Source organism: Sitophilus oryzae, unplaced genomic scaffold (genome assembly GCF_002938485.1).
Source record: "Sitophilus oryzae breed Bouriz unplaced genomic scaffold, Soryzae_2.0 scaffold_1828_pilon_pilon, whole genome shotgun sequence".
In the NCBI taxonomy this organism is placed as follows: domain Eukaryota; kingdom Metazoa; phylum Arthropoda; class Insecta; order Coleoptera; family Curculionidae; genus Sitophilus; species Sitophilus oryzae.
The window spans coordinates 564,756-588,388 of NW_022146533.1; the positions used below are offsets into that span (position 1 = coordinate 564,756).

Here is a 23,633-nt window from a genome sequence, read left to right on the forward strand (position 1 = left end):
TAAAACTACTTCTTATGAACGAATTTAGGAAATAATACAAGTTTTGATGCCTAACTTTTCGTTCTTTTTAAGAAATATTTATTCAAAGATAACAATTATATCTTTGTAGAACGACAATTAGGAAGGCAAAACTTTGTATTTTCCATAAGTATCTCGATCGTAAATTCAAGAGAAGTAGCCTTTAAATTGTTCCATTTCTGTTTTGTATTAAATGTACCATTTTTTCCATAAAATGGATTAAGTGGTTAAAAATAAAATTCTTATATTTCTTTATGTCATGGAACGCAATAGCGCAAATAACACAATAATAATAATTATTTACACTGCAGAAACCAGAAGTAAGAAAACACTGTAAAAGAACAGAATTTGTATCAAAATGTATTAAAAATATAAGTACCTAGTATAACAACATACTAAAATGGTAAACAATGGTATATCGCCACGATTTGGTGGACCTCGTTTAGTCATTTTGTTCTCTTCTTTTCCCTCCAAGCAGTTAGTTTGTTAGCATACTCATTGTTCGAGATTAACAATCTCAGATTGACAATCTCACCCTTAAATTTTATATGAAACTGATTATTGAATATTAAACATACCTGTATATTGATCCATCAATAACTTACCGAATATCAGTGTAAGAAGTTCTTTGAAGTGAAGAATCTTTCTTTCTCTGGAATATTTGGAGATTTCATTCATTGGAGTCAAAATTTGGTAAATTGGGTATCGAGTAAGGGAAGAGTCGCTGCTATAATATTAATAATACTCTTAGGAAGGTGTAACAAAGTAATTAAAAACTTGTGCTTACCTTAAAATCTCTTTTAAACTACACACAAACAGAACATTTATATAAAGCTTTCGAATGATAAAACAATAATGGCTGCTAACACATACCACTTCTAGAAAGGAGAAAGGAGAGAGAACATATAAGATACACTTGGTCGGTGTGTCTACGCTGAGGCTATCCGCGCGTTCGCACACCTTCATTTCATGCTAGAATGTAGACACAACAGTACACTATTACAAAGTGTCTATATAGAAATTTATATTCTGTGTATACGTCACATTTTTACAAGGTGTGTACTATAGGCACAACTATGATACGAAGTATCACACATACATATGACATATACATTGTATGTCTCATATATCGACGTCAGATTTCATCATTTTAATAATTATTTGTTATATACAAAAAACTCTTTAGAATCTTGAGTGCATACGGTATACAACTAGTAAACACTGTATCACAAAATTCTATCATATCAATATAAACCTGCGTGTATCTCATATGTATATGTTAGAACTAGATGAACACTTAGGTTCACTGTAACATATTTGGTTTCTCATGTGTCTCCCTTGTAGAAACGTAATTTCATTTGTACGTGCTGTATGGGAAGGAACACCCGGTATATCCTGATTTATTCTGAAGGGGAAACTTTTGTCTTACCCTAATTAAATAAAGGTAGGAATAGGAGACTGTAAGGAAGAAAGGTCTAAGAAATTTAGGTTAGGGATTTTGTTATTCTCCTGTCATAATTTCGTGTCTTTGGCTAGGAAAACTGGTCACGTACTTGGCTAATCTCTTACGTAGCGCCGCTATACAGGCCACCAGTTAAGCGTATAGATTTTACGACACTACGTTTTCAGAAAACTAGAAGAATTCCAGAGTTTTTCTAATAAACTTTTTTTTTTTGCCATTTTTGGTCGTTTTTACAAAAAATAGTAAATCTCTTCAAAAATTACGAAAAACACAGATAGATTCTACGTAAAAATCGTTTATTCTAAAAATGGAATGGTCAATTGCAACAATAACTATACTATCCAGAAATTATTTTTAGAACCCAAGCTGTTGGGTTCTTCACAATTGCTTTACTAGGTAACTTTATCTGAACCTGACTTGTTGTTAAGGACCATTCTAGTTTTGTGTCTTCATTTCCTAATAATACCACCGATGTATTTGCAGAAGCTTCAAAAATTTGTCTGGATGACTGTAATGTTACCGTATCATCACTAGGCCATTCCAAAACTAGGGCATAGACGTTGTTGTTAGCATACGTATACCTAAGAGTCAGTAAATATAATTTTAAACAGTTATACTAAAATTGTATTGTAAGATTCATACCATATGTTTCCGTTGTAACTGTCATTTTGGGCTGTCCATGGACTGGTTTCATAAATAGCTTCTCCATTGATAGATAACCAATCGCCTAGTTGGGTTAGTCTTTCTTCGTATATTGGATTAATTACACCATCTTTTGTTGGACCGACATTAACCAGTAAATTACCTATAGAATGTAACACAGAATTAATATTTTACTTTTAAAAAAAACATTTTTATTTTATGTTGAATGGTTTAACTTTGTGTATATGTCCGTGTATACGCAAAACCACAAATGTATATATTTTTGTATACTAAGTTCATCATTTTCAGAACTAAATGTATGGAAAAAAGTCGAAAGGTTTATTGGCTCTCTTACCTCCACAGCTGACAGTTCTTGCCAACGTTGTTATTAATTCATTGGCAGTCAAATAATCATCCAGTACTGCATTTCTTCTAAATCCCCAAGACTTTTTATCGATAGTCATAGCGTTCTCCCATTTATGTGCTTGCAGTACTCCTAAAACACCAAAAAACACCTCAGTTTGTGGTATTTACATATTTATACAGAGAGATATACAGGGTGCTACAAATTCGGGGTACGAGCATTGGTATCTCGGTAACCGTAATCGATGCGAACATGGTTTAATTTGGCAAAGTTGCCACTTTGGGATGTTCACCAAGATGCCATCAAAAAAGTTTTAAAAATGATTGCTGAGTTTTTTGGAAAAACGGATTTTTTTGAAAATCAATTTTATTTTTTCCTGTCGTTACTTTTTAGAAAATCAAAAAAACGAATTGCACATTCTCATAGCCATTTTATTAGGGCTATCTGATAGTATTTTTATATTTTCAAATTAGCTGATAATTTCTGAGATACAGAGGCCAACTTAATTCACTTTATCTTTTTTTTTTGTTCTTGGTACCCTAACAACAACAAAACTATTTAATTATTATTCGAAATAATTTCAAGTCCGAGCCTGGATTTTTAAATTATTTAATCTGATTATATTCATCGTAATAATATTGATCAGCGCAAATTAATATTGAATAAGGAAAATTGAGCCAATTGAAAGATTCAAATAAATAATAACCAGGTCAGCAATTTAAAGATTATTTTCACCTTTTTTTATTATGAATTTGACATCTCAATGTACGATATAATATGATAATGTATTATGTATTCGCTTAATATAAGGATTAAGATCGAGAGACCACGTTACATATAAACTAGATATGTTGAATTGGCTAAATATTGAAGACAGACAAAAGTTACATTTTGCATGTTTTTTACACAGAATTTTGCGGAATGGTTTTCCTGAGTATTTAACTAATAAACTTAAATTTCGACACTCTAACTATGCTATAAGGCAGTGTAATAATATGGAAATTCCCAAACATCGCACGGCGCTATATCAGCGTTCGTTCTCCTACCTGGCATCCAAGATGTACAATTCCAACTTGAATCTATACTCCCTTGATTTAAAGACGTTCACTTTCAAAACAAAATTAAAAACTTATATGTTGAGCGGATATAGAATTACACAATAATTTGATTTATTAATTTTTGTATGCTTTACGGAACAATTTTCATTTTTTTACTGTTTTTGCTTTAACTTATTAAGTTGTTGATTTTTCTTTATCTAAAGTATATTGTTAATTTTCATTTTTCTTACTCATTTTTTTTTTCTTTGAATGTTATTTTTTAAGAATGTATTATATTATTTACTTTTTTTATATGCTCGGTTAACTTAACAGCTCTGCTGAATTTCGCCGTGTAAGAAATAAAGACGTTATTTATTTATTTATTTATTATATACATAATATTAAACGTTGTTATTATAAATAGATCAACTTCTACCAACAAGTTTATAATGCTATACATGTTCTAAAGGATTACCACTCTGCATGCCTATTGCACAAATTTATTGTAAATGTTGAAAATTAATGATTCCACTTTTACAAATGAGGTCAAGTAATGCAACAACCCCGTTATATTTATATGCATTTTATTTTCCGTATTCAATGTTGTACCCCACGTCATTGTTAAGTTTGATTGTAACGATAATAATATTGTAACGATGAATAGATTAAATATTTTAAAATTCTGTTAATGTCCGAAACAAAAAAAAGTATCAAGTGTGGCATATCATTGTACTCAGGAGACCGAGTTATTTCAAAAACTGAAATAAAAAATGCAGGTCCGTATTTAAAAAAATTAAGTCGGCCTCTGTATCTCATAAATTATCAGCTAATTTAAAAATCTAAAAATACTATCTGATAGCCCTAATAAAGTGGCTATGAGAATGTGCAATTAGTTTTTTGATTTTCTAAAAAGTAACGACAGGAAAAAAATTGATTTTCAAAAAAATCCGTTTTTTTTTTCAAAAAACTCAGCAATCCTTGACATTTTTAATTTTTTTTATAACATCTTTGGTGAACATTCCAAAGATCAATTTTTCCCCAATTTAACCATCTTTGTATCTATTACGGTTACCGAGATACCAATGCTTGTACCTCGAATTTATAGCACCCTGTATAGATACATTTTTAAGAATATACAGGAAAATAAGTTTACCTGGATCATATCTGTCAGTGCAAGTATAAAAATCACCATGGTTACAAGGAATGTCAGCTCCCCACCTGTCATTGACTACTACTTCATCACCTACTGGACTTTCGTTGTATAACCTATAGCAAAATTAAACAGTAATAACACAGATTATACAGATTATAATCTTTGTTTTTCTTTATTGTTTTTCGTGGTTCCAATTTTCGGAATCAGGCACTAGTTAGGTTACTAGTTTGCTCACATAGCATGCCCACTTATGGCCTCTAAAATTGTGCACAGCGCCTGAGTTATTAGAGAGATATCGGAAAACCGAATAGCGTCATGCAGTATTTACGCGTACTTTATCATGGTTACGATATGCGCGAGTCAATTTTTAACGCAACACCCGCCAATAACGTTACCGCCTGACGTAATTTGCGGATCAATTACACCAAGCGCTATTTCTAAATAACGTTTAAAAATTGCTTAAATGGGCATGTGCGGGTATTTGACAACCGGGGCCGGCCGGCGCGCGGCGAGATCTTACTTTAGGTTATGTTTGAATTGTTTTGAATTATTACTTTAGTTTTATTAGGTAATTTTATATTTAAGTAGCTGGGATTAGTTTTAATTAAATAAATATGGGTCAAAATATGGATTCCATCTCTTCCAATATTAAAGAACCTATAAAGAGGCTTAGGTTTACAGCAGATGACGACTTAGCCCTTCTAAGAGAATTTGTTGCTTGTTGCCCTAAACCCACTGACAGACGTTGAACAATAAAGCACTGGAAATAAGCACTTTAGTCCTTTACTTTTAAAATACCTAGTAAACAAAACAATTTCAAAGTTTTAAATTCAAAGTTAGGTTAAGTTTAAATAGCGGACGCGACGCGAACAGAATCCTTTCCGATCCGATAACTATAAATGAAGAGAGTTAATACCAGCTCACGTAAAGGAAATAACACCTGGCCTTATTAACGTCCATGCACGCTATTCGGTTTAGCGATATCTCTCTATTACGCTGTTTATTGTTATTTTACGCGAGTTTATTTTTGCGCACAGGAAATTTTACTCGTTTGCACATCGTCATTAAAAACAATTTTCGTACCACGAATTAGGGACAAGATTTTTATCTGTATACTTATAGGATACCTAATCTGTGGCAATAGTAAGCTTGTTATAATCAAATATTTAATACAGATATTGGTGAGTATATAAAATGATTGTACTTACCATGCTAAAAACTCAGTGGAATTCCAGTATGTGTAGTTTGCTTCCCAATCACCATCAGACCATAAAATTGAGGGTTTATACTGCTCTACCAACTCGTACAGTTCAGGTAAAGCCTTGGCTTTGGCAAAATCTTGAGTGGTGAAGTTATTCGCTCTGTCCGATAGATAGATTGGATGAAACCATTCGTAGAGTGAGTGGTACAGACCGAATGTTAAGTTTGCTTGTCTTACAGCTGTACCAAGCTCATCTTTTTATAGAATAGATAAACAAAAATGTAATTAGCGTATTTTTGAAATAACGATATTTTTTTCAAACGTCACAAAAAAAGATACTAATTTTTGCGGCGTGATAAGACAATATAACTCCTAGGCATAAAAGTAAAGCACTTTTATACCTAAGTACAAAAGTACGAAAATCGAGGGGTAAACCGCAGAGGGAAAAGTGTACACCGTAATTCCTTTTACTCAAATAATTCCTCAGAATTCCTCGTAATTCCTTCGGAATTCCTTGGTCTTCAAGGTCAAGGTCAATCATTCAAGGTCTTCCTTGGTACGAACTCGGTAACTCTTTCAGTCTGAACCAGCGTTGCCACCTCGGTTTCGCAGTTCTGCAATTAATTTTCTCGTGATTTTTATAAATGTCTAATGTCTCTATAAGTACTAGATCTAACAATAAAAAGTACTATTACGAGATTTACGTTTTTTTAGTTAAATTTTAGGACTAATAGGGGATCATGGAAATATGTCGGCACTTACTTATTAAAATTTATTTTTCTCGGGATTTTTTGAAAATGATAGGTACCTAGTTATATCTATAGGAAAGGAAATTAATAAAACTTCAGTTGCGCGTCATAATACGATCACCATAAATTCCATAAGATTACGCATGGTGTCATTGATGAAGTGCACCTAAAGTTGTATTAATTTCCCTATAGTATATACTATATACCTAGGTATTATTCCGAGGAAATGAAAAAAAAAAACAACTTTACACTTTCTGAGTACCAAATAAAAAAATCTTATGAGGGTTTCTTTAAAATGGCGAAATCAGGGAACGTTATAAGTAGATCTCTCGGGTGTGGTTCGGCCGTACTATTGGAATATATTTTAGATATATAATCGAGGGGTACAATATTAAATTAAAAGAATATCTAACCTGTAGATATTTGATAATGGGAAATTTTGGAAGCGATTCGAAAACGAAAAACGGATTGTAAAAAATCGCCTGCAAAACGTTTTTCTTTAAATTCAGTACTACCTATTATAGTATTCATGGTCTACTAATGTTCGTTTATTTTTTATAAAGCTGCTTGTAATTCCTCTTAATTCCTGTGGAATTCCTCTAAATTTCTAAGGAATTCCTTGGAATTCATCGGAATTCTTACGCAAATCATTGGAATTCCTAGTAATTCCTTGGAATTCCTCGTAATTTCTTGGAATTCCTGTAGAATTCCTTCATAGTGTACACCATAATTCCTCTGCGGTTTACCCCTCGACGAAAATATATTATTAAACTGACATAAAATATTAGATTCAACGAGTGTAACAATAATTTCTCGATATATAATTACTTACAAGGTATTATTTTAAATCTTTTTATATTTGCAACGTTTGAATTTGTTTAAACAATTATTTGTGACGTTTGAAAAAAAAAATATAGCACGTTCTGTTCGGAGTAAAATAACTTTTTGTGTCTCGCCTGTAATCAACAAACAACCAACAAACCAAATCAAACGTACAGGGTGAGTCAACGATAAAGTCCATTATCTCATTTGTTTCGAGGTTTACAAAAAAATATTAAATTAAAAAGTTATAGGGACGGTTAAGATACACATTGGTGCTTCAAAAAAGTGTGGCGAATATAACATATGTTTTTTAAATGGAATACCCTATTTTTTATTTTATTTTTAGATTCTGTAAAACTCCATAACTTTTTTCTATATAATGTTTTATACCTAAAATTAATAGTTTTTGTAATATTTAAATTTGTTTAAACAAATGTTAGATTGCAGTGTGGTAAAAAATGGTCAGTGATGGTATTGTTTCTGAAGTTGGAAAACTAAAATTTGGTAGGAGAATTTTATAGAGATATAGAAAAAAGCCTATGTGAAAATATTTTAGTTAGATGCTACAGGGTGTTCAAAATATATTTATGAATTTCAACTATTTAAAATTAAAAAATTTCAAATTTTTTAAATGGGACACCCTATATATTATCATTTTTTCTGATAGATTTTACAATACTATTCAACTTTTATTTGTCATATACCTATTTTTAATAGCTTGCGATTTATTCCAATTTTTTTCTATTTTTACCCATATTTTTAATACAATTATCCTATAACATCATAGTTACCATGACAAAAAGTAATAATTATCAAAATTTCTTGTCTGTTAAGCAAGTTAAGAACAAAATTTGAATTTTAGTTTCATTTGTTTTAAATAAGTATAAATCGTAGAGATAATAGTTACAGATTTTCTTGAAATTAATTAGCCAATCTGACTGATATGCACCAACAAGCCAAAAAAAATATATTTCTTGGTTCAGTACTATATATTTTAGAGTACTTTGTTAAGTAGAATAAGAACAGATGTAGATAATCTAGAAAACATCTTCAGTGTGTAATGGGACGGTTTCGCTGCAGTAGTAATTAGTAATATTGGCTTTACCAAATGAATTATAAACCAGAATTACTACGAGAAAAAAAACTTGACTGTATGTCGAAGAAAATTCCTATATTAGTAGTCCTCAACAATTAGGTAATCTAGTGTTACCCTAATCTGGGAAAAAAAATTGAATTTACGGAAAATCCAAGTGTCATCTTTCATAATATAGAAATACACCAAGAAATTCACGACTGCGATTTAAGTTTATTTGAGTAAAGTTAATTAATTTTAACTAATACCAGCAATTGTAACTAATTATTAAGCTACTTTTTAAAGATAAGTAATAAATAGTTTGTTTTGTCATGGCAACTATGATTTTATAGGCTAATTGTATTAAAAATATGGGTAAAAATAGAAAAAATTGGAATAAATCGCAAACTATTAAAAATAGGTAGTATATGACATACTTAATAAAAGTTGAAGAGTTTTGCAAAATCTATCAGAAAAAATGATAATATATAGGGTGTCCCATTTAAAAAATTTGAGATTTTTTAATTTCAAGTAGTTGACACCCTGTATCATTTAAATATATATATATATATATATATATATATATATATATATATATATATATATATATATATATATATATATATATATATATATATATATATATATATATATATATATATATATATATATATATATATATATATATATATATATATATCTTTTGTTCATCTCTATAAAACTCTCCTACCAAATTTTGGTACTCCAACTTCGGAAACAATGGCACCACTGACAATTTTTTACCACACTGCAATTTAACATTTGTTTAAACAAATTAAAATATTACAAAAACTATTAATTTTAGGTATATATTATATATAAAAAAGTTATGGAATTTTACGCAGAATCTAAAAATAAAATAAAAAATAGGGTGTTGCATTTAAAAAAAACATCTGTTATATCCGCCACACTTTTTTGAAGCACCTTGTATACTCTATAATAATTTTAAAATGTGTATCTTAACGTTCTCTACAACCTTTATAATTATTTTTTTTTGTAAACCTCGAAACAAATGAGATAATGGACTTACAATGGATAATTACTCTATTGTTGACTCACCCTGTACAGCCTCGCCACAAAAAGTATCATTTTTACCCCTAATAAAACACTATACATTGGTACTAACCAATTATATCTCTGTGTGGTCCAATGTCTTTAGCATTCCAACTGAATGAGTACTTTGATGGCCAAAGGGTAAATCCTTCGTGATGCTTACTTGTCAGTACGACATACCTAGAAGAATACTATATTTTAACACTAAAGTTTTGAAAAAATGGCTATACCTCTGTGTCGGATTCACCTCTTCAAAAAAGTCCTAAGGTTATTATTTATAAATTTTATTTTGTTGATTTTTTTACAGTACAAGTGGCGAAATACCCAAAGAAAGTTTACAAAATACCCAGAGGACTTTTTTGATAAGGTTTTCAAGTTTTAATCATCATATAACGTCCAAATTTTTGAATATTTTTTTTTGCTGTTTTGAGAATTTTTATTTTATTTCGTTACTATATCCTGTTAGTTTGTAGTAATTATTTTGCCGTGGGTGGTACTTACTTGGCTCCAGACTTGGCAAACAGATTCGCCCATTGGGTGGCATTGAAGAATTCGGCAGTAAAATCTTTGGCAAACTCTTGATAGGTGAAGTTTGGTGGAAAGTTCTTCTCGATGTAGTCACTAATTTCTTGAGTTTCTGTAAAAAAGTTTTTTTATTGTATTTATCACTTTCGACACTGATCTAAAGAATATTAGAACAGCGCACCTTTTCATATAAATATAATAGATATTTTAATTCATTAGTATTTTTTTGTGTTTAATAGTTTTTAAACAAAATTGTTTTCTATTTTCTTTTAGTAATAACAAAAATATTTTCAAGTGGGTATTTTTATTTTATATATAAAAATATTTGTTTTACATCATCAAGTGGTTCAATGTTATCTCCAAGCCTCTTAAAATTTAGTATTAGCTGTTATGCATACGTATTTTTTGATAAAAAGTTGAATGAAATTTATGTTTCTGTGAAAGTATTTAATTTCCCTATCATTTCCACCCAAATTAACAACAGTATCATGCACAAAATGAAGCTCGATTTTACATCGAGTCTATCTAAATATAGAGACTCATTTACATTTCAGTCACTTGTTTGTGATTTAATTGAAAATATACGGCTTTCAGATTTTCCTCTTCTGTGCAAATTCGGAAAAGTTTTTGTAGAGAGATTTGGTCATCCATACAATTATGACTGCCCATACCGTTACTTTACCTCGACGATCGATTACGTTCTTTAAATAAAGATTGTATATTTTATGTTAAAGATTATATTAGGTACATCAGCAAATGTACTAATATTGAAATTTTATGGAATAAATTTCACTTTTCAGATGTTCTTACCATTTTCTGATTTCCAATCTGACCAAAGCCACTCAGAAGAAATACTAGGTACCGAAAACACACCCCAATGAATGAAAATGCCGAATTTAGCCTTATCGTACCAACTGGGCAGTGGTCGACTGTCTAAACTGTCCCAAGTTGGTTCGAATTTTTCACAACGAACTTCGAACACATTGATAAAGGCGAATAATAATCCGCATAACAACAGTAACTCTATTTTCATAGTTTTATTGTAAGGATAAACCGATCTGAGTGAATATTATGTTACGACTGTTAGTGACAATCAGTAAAATAGGTATACCGAGATAGAGATAATTGCGTAATCTAAAAAACTACTTCAGTAAGTTTAGTATACAGGATGGCTTTTAAGAAAAACATTCTATAGGTAAGCGTTTAACTGTACCGATCAATAGTATATTGTTTTATTGGGAGTAAAAAAGTTTGACATTACCTGCGAGGCACAAAAAGTAATTTTTACAACGAATAGAACATGCTATTTTCTTTAAACATAACAATTTGAAACGTTGCAAATTATATAAAATATTTGAAAGTAATACCTTGTAAGTAATTACATATCGAGAAACTATGGTTACGCTCGTTAAATTTGAAACTTTATGTCCATAGATAATATACTACAGTATGATCGAATAAAAACGACGTCAGCGATGGTTATGAAATGACAGTCAATGACATTTTCCATATAATTTTACATATAAAATGACAGCGATCTTCATTTCATAGCCATCGCTGACGCCGTTTTTATTCGATCATACGGTATAATATAGAATTTATGTCAGTTGAGTGTAATTTATGTCATGTTGAGTGTAATATCACTGAATTACAACTCTCCTGGAACAATATTTTACAACTTCTCAGCCTTATCACACTGATTTGATCAGAATCAAAAATGGATTCAGGCAGTTCGACGAAACATGTGAGTAAACAAAGTGCCCATTACATAATCAAAAAATTAATTTATTTGAAAGATTGTTCAAACTGTATCATTAACGTTTATAATAAATAAGTTTTCATGTTTTTATAACTATTATCAATAGAACAGTTTATTTGTATTTAGTGCAAAATAAATGATTTAAGTATATTTTTTTCTCTTTGGTAGTCAACTAAACAAGGAGTGCGGTAATGAAAATGCGTGAGTTAAGAGCTTCTTAACTCACTGACGTAGATAAAACTATGATCGCTACCGTAGTTGAAGCAGCTGGCATGTTATTACTAATTTTAAAATAATATTATAGTTTTTTTTTTCTGTTAAAACTACTAGTGTATACTGACAGTTTTTTCTTATTAATAAGTTTTTCTATCGTTGTTCTAGAACGAAGAGGACATCCTGTATGTAATGTAATTTGAGATTTAATTTTCAACAAGTTATTTAAAGCCGTCAGTATTCAAAACACTTAATTTTTATCTATCCATTTTAAAACTATTAAAACTTATTATTATAATATAATAATGTAGCTATAATATACATATAGATTCAAATGCATTTTACATCTCTGTTCAATTTACTGGTTAATTTGTTATGAATATATTCAGAAAATTTAATAGCAACGAAATATTATAGTTTGAGTGGTATTAATAACGATAATATAAACATAATTATTATATCAAATGACACAGAATAAAGAATAATTATTCTGTGATTAAATACATTGATAGCAAAATAATTTACTTTATTAAACATAGTTTAAATGAAATCTTTAATAATTACTCTTTACTAATTACTCACTAATGTAAAGTAAACATTTTTTTTTCTACAAAATCATAAAAGCTAGAGTTTTCTGGACTGAAACTGTAGCTCCAAACTTAGTAAAAACCAAACTTGTGACAAAATTCAATGTTTAAAAAAATAGTTTGTATGTCATAACATTTTTTATCATTTTGTATTATTCGTAATCTGGAATGGGAATTTTCCAACAGACTAAGATCCTCGAAAATTAAATCGAAGAAAAATCAAAGATTTCCCTTCACTGATAAAAAAGGTAGACTTGAACTAAAGTCGTCATCGTTCTTGAAAAAAAAATAGTGGCAAGAGAATTTATTTTAGCGTAAAAGAAAATATTTTGCCTGGAGAAAAACTGTCTTAAGTCAAGAAAACTGGTTCTCTTGAAAAATTCGAGAATTTCTCTTGAATCTATTTTCATTCAACCAATTGCAAGTTACTTTGTTTTAAGATAATAAGAAAAATACGCTAGGAAGTACTTCATTCAAGAAACATGGCCATTTTTCCAATAGCTAAATACTCTTTTGATGAAAAATAATAACTAGATGCAAAGACGGTGACGAAGGACGGTATATACAATCAGTCGGCAGTTCGATCAGTCGTACGTCGCATTTCATATGTCGCACATCATAATACGTACGGGTTTTGTTGCTTGGAATTTTCCACTTGGAATTTTGTACAATTTGCTTTTTAAACGCATATCGTATAACAAATTAGTGATCGTTATTAACATGCATTTGTCATTTTTTATGGACAGTTTTTAGGATATATGGATTCTTTCTTATGGAAAGGGGTTTCTGAAAAAATAGAAATTAGAGCATTTATTTGCTATATTTGAAGGTAAGAGACATTTACCTATGCACCTGTTTAGATGCATGCATATAAAAAAAGATCGATACCCATATTCTTATTCTATCTAATAGATAGAATAAGAATATAGGTATCGATCTTTTTAAGCAAATAATTATAAAAATTTTACAATTTCAAGTCGTCGTATTAAAAAATTCAAAATGTGAGCAAAGCTTATAATTTTAATAATTTATTTGCTTTACTTTGATTAATCGTGATGTAACATTTTTTTGTAATTTGTAGAGTGATGAACCACCCCAAAAAATACCAAGGAGTGAAGAGCAGAAATAATATATATCGAGAAAAATAATATCACTTTACTTACTACAGACCAGGAAAACCTAAATTTATCAGAAAATAATATACCTCGTAATATGCCTGTATATGATGTATAGATCTTAGATCAAAATAAATTTTAGTTGAGTCAATAGTATTCGCTATTTCATATTCATTTTGGGTCAAGAGTAAAATACTTTGGACTGATAGATTCTTGTATTCTCTAAAGTAACTTTTTAAAGCTTATGAAAAGATAGTTAATGCTTTGGGCAAAGAAACGTCGTTCTAGGCCCTACTGAAAAGCGCCAATCTTTTGGGTCAAAGTCATATTCATTTCGACTGAGAGATCCTTTTTTTCAGTGTTGATTTCAGAGTACCTAGATTGAATCTATGAAATGTGAGTAGAGATTGAATAGACGAAACGGTGAATGTAGATTCTGTGTGGAAAATGGGGAAACACCAGAAAACCTCATCGCTAAGCGTGCCTAGACGACGACCATTCATGCCATAAACTTTGGTACGACTGATATCGGAGATGGCGAACTAAATTCTGTAAAACCGTCTCAGATACTGAGACAGTATCAGAACGGGGACACAATAGATCTGTAAGGTCCATTACTAAAAAAATGGCGAAGAGATTTTGATAAGGTTTTTGAGGTTCTGAATGAAGCTTCTCTTTGCACAAAAATATAAAATATACTAATATAATTGATTATTTTTTAAAAATTTACTTTGCTTATACTACTTAAAATATTTGTTTAAGGTTAAATCAAAAAAAAACCTACGTCTAGAACGCCAGTACGACCAAAACCACTCCGAATTCAAACTGGGCACAGAAAACAAACCCCAATGTATAAAAATTTCTATTTTAGCTTTGTCGAACCATTCTGGTAATGGTCTGGAATCCAAACTAGCCCACGTTGGTTCAAATATCCTCGAACTTGAACCCAACGATACCAGGAAGGGTATACAGAACAAAAATTGAAACTTCATCTTGTATTAAGGTATTCTGACAATAATCAGATGTGTCAACTGAATATTTATATTTATATGCATCGATTCTTATCTGGTGTATGTACCTAATATCAGCGGTACTTGAACCAACAAAATATTGCTAAATTTTTTGCATTTATAGTTTTGCATAAAATGAGGTATATTTTTTAACATATTAGTATTTTAATAAAACTCGTTTTTTACAGGTCTCAAGTTTAATGAGAGGCCTTGTTATTTCCCATTTTTCAAGAGTCTGATTACACTCTAACAATATATATTTACTATGGGGATGGGTTTAAGAATCGTTTTTAACTGATTTTAATATTTCAGGCTTAGATAGGAACTATCGAAAACAAGAAATAGCCATCTTATCCGATAGGCCATCACCAATAAAAACAATAAACTCAGTAACCATCAATTCGAAGTTGGTCAAAGAATGCCAAGAGAAGCTGATCAAATTAGGTAAAGATAGATAGCAAAGTTCTCCTAATCTGGATGCCAACCCACCAAGGGATATAAGGCAATGAAAAAAGCAAACGATCTGGCTAGAAAATGAGCGAACACTGCACTAACTGGATGAGAAACGTTCTGCTTTCCAAGTAGAAACCAACATACCAACTTAAAACGGAACTCAATAACTCGAACTTTGCTGGAGATTAGGGAACAGTACGTAACCACTGTTGATGGCGATTTGTTTAATAATATTAATCTCCTTTTGAAAATTATGTGGGCTCAGTGGAAACATCAATAATCTATGAATTAAACTATGAAAGGGTGACATTTTAATTTGCCAGGATTGGTGTGACTCACTGTGTATTACAGTATATTCTGTGGTAGTGCTGTGGTGACACACGAGACGCAAGACGCGAGAGGAAAAGTGGTAACGATCGGAGGTTACAACGGAGCGTCGTAACTCGAATTATTATGAAAAGATATTTTGACACCGTTTCGTGCGCTACGAACTTTGCTGGAGATTAGGGAACAGTACGGAACCATTGTTGATGGCGATTTGTTTAATAATATTAATCTCTTTGTGAAAATCATGTGGGCTCAGTCGAAACATTAATAATCTATGAATTAAACTATGAAAGGGTGACATTTTAATTTGCCAGGATTGGTGTGACTCACTGTGTATTATAGTATCTTCTGTGGTAGTGCCGTGACACACGAGACGCAAGACGCGAGAGGAAAAGTGGTAACGATCGGAGGTTACAACGGAGCGTCGTAACTCGAATTATTATGAAAAGATATTTTGACACCGTTTCGTGCACTACGAAACACCATCATCAATGAATCGATTAAAAAATCGTCCGGTTTAAATGAAATTTGGCATGTCGATAGATTGGACCAAGGCCAACTTGACCGTGTGCGACACGTGTCACTGTGACAATTAGTTTTGACGTGAGAGACGTCAAAAGTTGATGTCGTCCGATCGCGACCAAATTTGGTGGGTGGGCTATATGAGCGACGGTGCACACGGTCCCACTGTTTATTAGTTTAATAATGAAGTCAAGAATGTTTTAACAGCTAACCATAAATTCGAAGTTGGTCAAAGAATGCCAAGAGAAGCTGATCAAATTAGGTAAAGATTGATAGCAAAGTTCTCCTAATCTGGATGCCAACCCACCAAGGGATATAAGGCAATGAAAAAAGCAAACGATCTGGCTAGAAAATGAGCGAACACTGCACTAACTGGATGAGAAACGTTCTGCTTTCCAAGTAGAAACCAACATACCAACTTAAAACGGAACTCAACAACTCGAACTTTGCTGGAGATTACGGAACAGTACGTAACCACTGTTGATGGCGATTTGTTTAATAATATTAATCTCTTTTTGAAAATTCTGTGGGCTCAGTGGAAACATCAATAATCTATGAATTAAACTATGAAAGGGTGACATTTTAATTTGCCAGGATTGGTGTGACTCACTGTGTATTATAGTATCTTCTGTGGTAGTGCCGTGACACACGAGACGCAAGACGCGAGAGGAAAAGTGGTAACGATCGGAGGTTACAACGGAGCGTCGTAACTCGAACTATTATGAAAAGATATTTTGACACCGTTTCGTGCACTACGAAACACCATCATCAATGAATCATCAGTGACAATTAGTTTTGACGTAAGAGACGTCAAAAGTTGATGTCGTCCGATCGCGACCAAATTTGGTGGGTAGGCTATGAGCGACGGTGCACACGGTCAAGAATGTTTTAACAGCTAGGGCATTTTGAGGTTCTATATGAAGAAATAATAATAACAATAAAAAGTCTACAGAAGTTTGGTTAATCCCCAAGAGCTTTTCTTCAAAGCTTAAATAAACTTTATATTTACGTTGGCTGGGTAAAGTCCCTTTTTAATTTTCTCATTAATAATTAATTTTTTATCCTTATTTTTTTTCTTTAATGACGGTTTTATGCGTCTCAACTTTATTTAAGTAATATATTTTTTTTTATTTCGTTTTATAAAAATTCCAGTTTTATGCAAATTTCTATAATCCTCAAAATTTCCATTTAATTTTTTTAAAGTGTTGAGTACGATTGAAAAATGTGCGAATAGAATTTAAATATTATACAGTATGTCCTCGGATTATCCTGTGAGGAAAAACTTTTTTATTATTGATAGTTTGAGAAAAATGCATTTCCATTAAATTTTTGCTTGTTCTAAAATACAGTTTTAGAGAAAATTAAAAAAATATTGAATTTTTTGTCCTAAAAATCAAAACGCGTTTCTATGGCAATATAATTCGGTTTTCATTCTTTGATAAATTGTTATTTATTGAATTTTAATTAACGTCATATTTTTTGCTGTTTTAGAATGTTAAAGAAGCACAAAATTGATTTAGTTCAATGTTACGGAAAGATTGATAATAGTTATCGGAAAATTTGATATTTTAACAACAGCAAAAAATACGAGATTAATCAAAATAAATAACAACCATTTATTCAAATGAAATCAAAATGATTTTACCATAGAAACACTTTTTGATTTTTAGGACTTCAACCATATTTTCATGTTTTTTTTTAATTTTAACAGTATGGAAATTTGGAAAAGTATAATCGGGATTAACCATTCTACAAGAAGCATTATTTTATGAAAAATGCATTTTACTCAAAATGTCAATAATAAAAAAGTTTGTTTCCTCTTGTAAAGACAACCGGAGGACATCTTTTTTTAAATAGATTTGTGTGTATCGAAACGTTTTATCCTTTTTTAATCTTTCTGTAATTAGTGTTAATCTTACTAAATGACATCTATAGATTTAAATCAAAAATTATGATCGATTGTCGTTTCCCAGCCGTCTTTGACGCCGTTTTTTTATGATACGGTATTTTATAACATAACCATCTAACAGTTAACTCAAGTGAGAGTTTTTTTTGTCTATATTGTGGTACGGATGACTGATTGACCGAATCATCTGGAATGAATGAGATCAATCTCTTCCATCATTTTTTTAATTATATTTTTTTAAAATTTTTTTTATTATTTTCAATAAATTGAATGGGCAATTATTTTCTAAACATGTTTATTTATTTATCTACGTCAGTGAGTTAAGAAGCTCTTAACTCAAGCATTTTGAGTGACTTAAGAGCTTCTTAACTCACGCATTCTCATTACCGCAATCCTTGTTTAGATGACTACCAAAGAGAAAAAAATATTTTGTAAAACATTTATTTTGCACTAAATTGGAAAAATAATATGTTATGAGTACCTTTTCATTTCCATAGTTGTGTACTTTTTTTTCGGTGCACATTTTTCATACTTGAGTATGTATATTCATACTTCTGTTTCGAGCTTGCTGGAAGCAATCCAGAAATGGCTCTGAATGCTTCTTCTTTAATGTCAGAGGGAATACTTTCCGAATCGCTCATTTTTAGTTTTTAGCTCAACTAGTGAGATCAATATTATTTACTGTCATATTGACATTGCCATGCATGGTGTTATTTGAACAAAGGTATTAAGGTAAGTTTCATACACTTTCACACGCGTATCTTTTGATGCTGTTAACTCCCTTGTATGGTAAATATATATTTCTAAACATATTGTTTATAACCATTTAAAATATTTACTGAATATTAATAAACATAATTATACTTTTGATAAAATACAATATAACTCATTAATTTTAGGGATTCCCTAATTTGAATAGATAATATATCGCCAGCTTTCTTATATTTTATTTATTCAAACCAGGAAGGCATCCAGTATTTCCTGACATATATGTGTAACAATAATTCATACATTTAAGGTCTTTAAAATATTCTCTTCTTTAAAATTAATTTTCATAAATATAAATCAGCCATTTACGTACCGAGCGATTAAAAGCGGCGCATTGCTTAAATTTTTTGGTAGTGTTCAGATTTTTAAATTTTTAAAATGGTAGCTTATTATTTTGTCAAAAAATAAGACCATTAATAACAGCCATCGATTCTGTGACGAATCGAAAAAAATCTGCGCAAAAAAATTACAAGGATCAAAGAAAAAAACTATTTAAAATATCTAAATTCAACAATTAAAAACCGTTGACGTTCTGTTAAAATGACATTATATCAAGTTGAGTTGCTTAATTTTGATTTTAACATATTTGTAGAAGTCCAAAGAAGGTTCACGCGGTTAGAAAGTGTGATGAACCTGTAAGAAAAATAGTAAATCAAGTAGAAAATAAATTGAACGTTTAACTAAAACTAAATTGAAAGTGGATACAACCCAGTGACGAGATTTGATCAAAATGACAGGCATCCAGCTCTAATGAAAACGTTTTAATCAACGCCGGCATTCGTTAGTTCGTTCTGAATCCGCCGTCGCTCCGGCGGCGCTGATGTCAGTCCTATCTCCATTCCAGTGCATCGAATGACACGGGAGGTGTGCAGAATTACTCCAGAACTCGTCCACGTGTAAATAAACGGTCTGGATGTGACGTCTCGCTAATATAAAACAGGAAAAAGGTCCCGAGGTGGGAGACAAAAAGTGAAACAAAGGTGAGAATGGAACGAAACGTGTGGATTGTGGAGAAAGAAAATGACACGATATGCTAATGAATAATGTGATGATATGCTTTTTTATTTTTGACACATTTTTTAGGTGGAATATTAGAAAACTAATTTTATAATTTTCAGAATTATAAAACAAAAATTTGAAATAAATATATCCTTCTTTCAAAGTAACTATTTACCGTTCACAAATATACTACTCAATTGTTAGTCCAAGAGCCGTGTGTACATGCCTGTAAAGTAATGTTGCAAATTATAAATGAAAGACTGAAAGCTTTTCTAGAAAGAGAAGTTCCAGCAGAACAAGCAGGTTTCACCAAGGGCAGAGGCACTCGGGAACATCTTCTGAATATGCGCCAAGTCATAGAGAAAACAAGGGAATTCAACCCCGTGGAAAATCACCTGTGGAAAATCTTAAAGGAAGTGGGGGTACCGCAACATCTTATTTCACTTATCATTCAGTTGTATCAGCACATTACAGGATCAGTTAGAATACTGGATTCGGCTTCAAAGAAATGAACAAGGAGTCAGACAGGGGTGTATATTGTCTCCTCAACTATTTAACATATACGGAGAATACATCATGAGAAGGTCGCTAGAAACATGGGAAGGAGGCATTTCAATAAATGGCCAAAAAATAAATAATCTACGCTTTGCAGATGATACAGCACTACTCGCTAGCAGTCAAGAAGAGTTAATCAATTTAGTAAATAGGGTAGAAAACGAAAGCAATCGGCTCGGTCTGGAACTAATTACACAAAAAACCAAAATCATGATAGTTGATAGGCCACATAACAACCATCCAAATATAAGTCATATCGACCGCTTTGAAGTCGTTAAGTCATACGTATACCTGGGATCACTATTGACAAATACAGGCACATCGGAAGAAGAGGTGAAGCGTAGGTGCAACATGCAAAGGTAGCTGTTGGGAGACTGACCAAGATCTGGAAAGACCGCCAGATTTCAAGAGCCATCAAAAATATATATATTATATATATATATTTGGATGAAAATTAGTGGATGGATATTTTCCTACATGAGAAATTTGATTTTTATGTCAATATGACTCCCATTTATAGGTGGCGCCACCTACATGTGTTTTAACTGTTTTGAAGAGTGAGAACTTTTCGTCGGTACCTGTATAAAACTACTGAGTAAAAAAATATACATTTACGACTTTTTTTACGTAAAAAAGGTCTCTTGGTAAAAATCGCTACGAGTAATGGTTCTCGAGATATTTGGAATCGAAATTACCAATACCTGTCATCATTGACATAAATTAAACATGTTGACTAAATAGTAATGAGACTGAAATCTTTTTATATCAAAAGTTCAAAAGAAACTGTTAAATCATCATTTTGTCAGAAAAACTTATGATTAATTTAAAAAAATAAAAATGTATTATTTCAGTCAAATAACTATACCCAACGTGTGCTTATTTTTTGTCAATAGTTTTTTTCGTTTTCCTGTTATTACCGATTCTGAACCGTCCTAGAACTCTGCAGCCCATGCGCAAATGAAATAATGTCTTCATATTTCCTTCTGCGCATACGCATCACAGTTCTAGGACGGTTCACAATCGGTAATAACAGGAAAACGAAAAAAGTTAATAATGACATGTATTGACTATTTCGATTCTAAATATCTTGAGAACGGTTGCTTGTAGCGATTTTTACCAAGAGACATCTTTTACATAAAAAGTCATGGAAATGTATCGAAAAGTTATTACTCTTCAAAACAGTTAAAACACATGTAATGGCGCCCCCTACAAATAGGAGTAATTTTTACATCAAAATCAAATTTCTCGTGTCACAAAACTCCCAGATACCAATTTTCATCCAAATACTGATGTAACTTCAGAAATTATTTGGAAAAAAATCGAAATAAAAATGAAACTTCTACACCCTGTATCTCCGAAACTAAGCATTTTACGACCACCCTGTATATGACTTGTAGTAGGAAATGTTAGCTATATTTGAATTGAGGACATCATTTTACATAAGAATCAGCAGAAATGGTACCAGGACTCGAAAAAAAAGTAATTTTTTGCAGACCTTTTTAAAAAATATTATTACTATTTATTTATCTTATCCTTTATCCGTTTCTTCACGTTCTTATACATCATACATGAACAAGGATCGTTGTCATACATATAGAAGAAAACTGAATTTCTTAGGGAGTAATAAATTCCAACTATAAATAAAACAAAATTGAGATAAACGTAAGACTGGAGGATTCTTGAAGATATACTAGCGAACATATTTCACGTTGTTCTTGTAGTCGGTTGTTTGTGACGGATACACACGACCCGCTTAAATAGCTACAGTTTTCTGGGTTTACGACAAAACACCTCCTTATAATGGATTACATGATTGTTTTCCATAAGAAATAGATATCAGAATTAAAGGCTCGAATTTCAAACAAATTATATGAATTAGACATATTTTAGAAATAAAAAAAATTGTATTAAAATGAAAAAATCTAATCGAGTTATTTTATTAAAAAAAAATTGTGTGTGCACTATGTGCGCATATTTGAAGTTAAAGTTCTTACTATTAAATTGTTACAGAAATTTTGTTTACAATAATTTTGTTAAACTATACGATTATTTTTGTTGATTATTGTTTTGAAATAAATATGACAATGTCCTCCAATGAAAATACGAGTTGCTTAACTCTAATATTTCTAATTCTGAGCTAGCAAATAAGCTAAATACTTTTCTTAATCAAATGTGTTTTGGTTTGCGCGATTCTTAACACCTTTTTTACGCTAGATTGTGCGTCAATCTTTACTCCCGTCGCGCGTAAAGAAGTTTCACTTCCAAAATTAAGGTGTATGTTAATTGGGGAATGCAATCCCGCAGCAAAATCTCAATCCCGCAAACCCGCGGGATTAAAGCAATCAATCCCGCAGATCCGCAAAATTGCGGGACTGTAAACAATAGTCATATATTTGGTCCTAAATGGTACAAAAAGCATTGTACATTTTGCCTATATTGATATAGCGTGTATCTTAAACTAGCTGTACAGAAATTTGGATCGAAGTATACAGGGGGGTCAAAAAATATATTTAATATTAAATAAACGTAAATTTTATTATAATTTATCTACTTATTTTATAAATAAAAATATTATTCTGATGTTGAAGTTTTTTTTTTAACTTGTGTTAGTTATCTGCTTTTAGATACACTCTATATCAATAATTTTGTGGCATATGCAGAATGTACAAAGCCTTTTGTACCACTTAGGATCATATGTATGACTAAAAATGCATATTTTTCGAAAAAAAAATCAATTTTCCTTAAAACAAAAAAAAATTAAAAACCGTTCAAACTGTTTTTTCTAATTTCAATACAGATTAGTCGTACTTGGTAAAAATTTCGATTTTTTAAAACTCGTAAATTTGCGGTAAAAAAGATTCTTGACCAAATTTTCACTCTCTTATAAAACACCCTGTATACGAGAATTGGCTAAATATATTTTCGGAAACCACATAGCATCTTAATCACAATAGATGCATCTAAAACCTGGTCCAAACCGCATCCCAAAATCTTTTTTAGTTCAAGAGATATTCAACTTTAAATTTACCCTAAAATTTTGCTTGTCCCGATAATTATGTCCGGCAGTTTATTTGACGAAATTGTCCACAAGTACTAGTTAAACGGGTCCCCCGGGTTCCGAGCGTCGACTCATCGGCCCGGAACGAAGGGGTTTGACCTTGATCGAGATCGATTCGGTTACCCAGTAGTAATGTGTCAATCCTGCGGATCCCGCACAATAAATCCCGCAACTTCGATCCCGCGGAATCTCAGAGGGATCCCGCATTTGCGGGATCCAGCATT

General features: G+C 31.3%; 2 protein-coding genes across 3 annotated transcripts in view; one reads left to right on the forward strand and one right to left on the reverse strand.

Annotated features, from left to right (window-relative positions):
* Positions 1-23,633, forward strand: part of LOC115883207 (uncharacterized protein C18B11.02c-like) — a 131,294-nt gene that overhangs the window by 12,035 nt on the left and 95,626 nt on the right. The window lies entirely within an intron of this gene.
* LOC115883179 (alpha-L-fucosidase-like) lies at positions 1,758-14,837 on the reverse strand. 2 transcript variants are annotated; one of them, XM_030901485.1, is made up of 8 exons: positions 14,596-14,837; positions 10,114-10,249; positions 9,686-9,792; positions 5,885-6,131; positions 4,677-4,789; positions 2,478-2,618; positions 2,123-2,285; positions 1,758-2,061 (listed from the first exon to the last, which is right to left on the reverse strand). In XM_030901485.1, the coding sequence occupies exons 1-8, from the start codon at positions 14,801-14,803 to the stop codon at positions 1,818-1,820; spliced, it is 1,359 nt and encodes a 452-aa protein (XP_030757345.1). In that variant the 5' UTR covers positions 14,804-14,837; the 3' UTR covers positions 1,758-1,817. The 2 variants fall into 2 exon arrangements, with proteins under 2 accessions (XP_030757345.1, XP_030757344.1); XM_030901484.1 differs by lacking the exon at positions 14,596-14,837 and adding an exon at positions 10,948-11,241.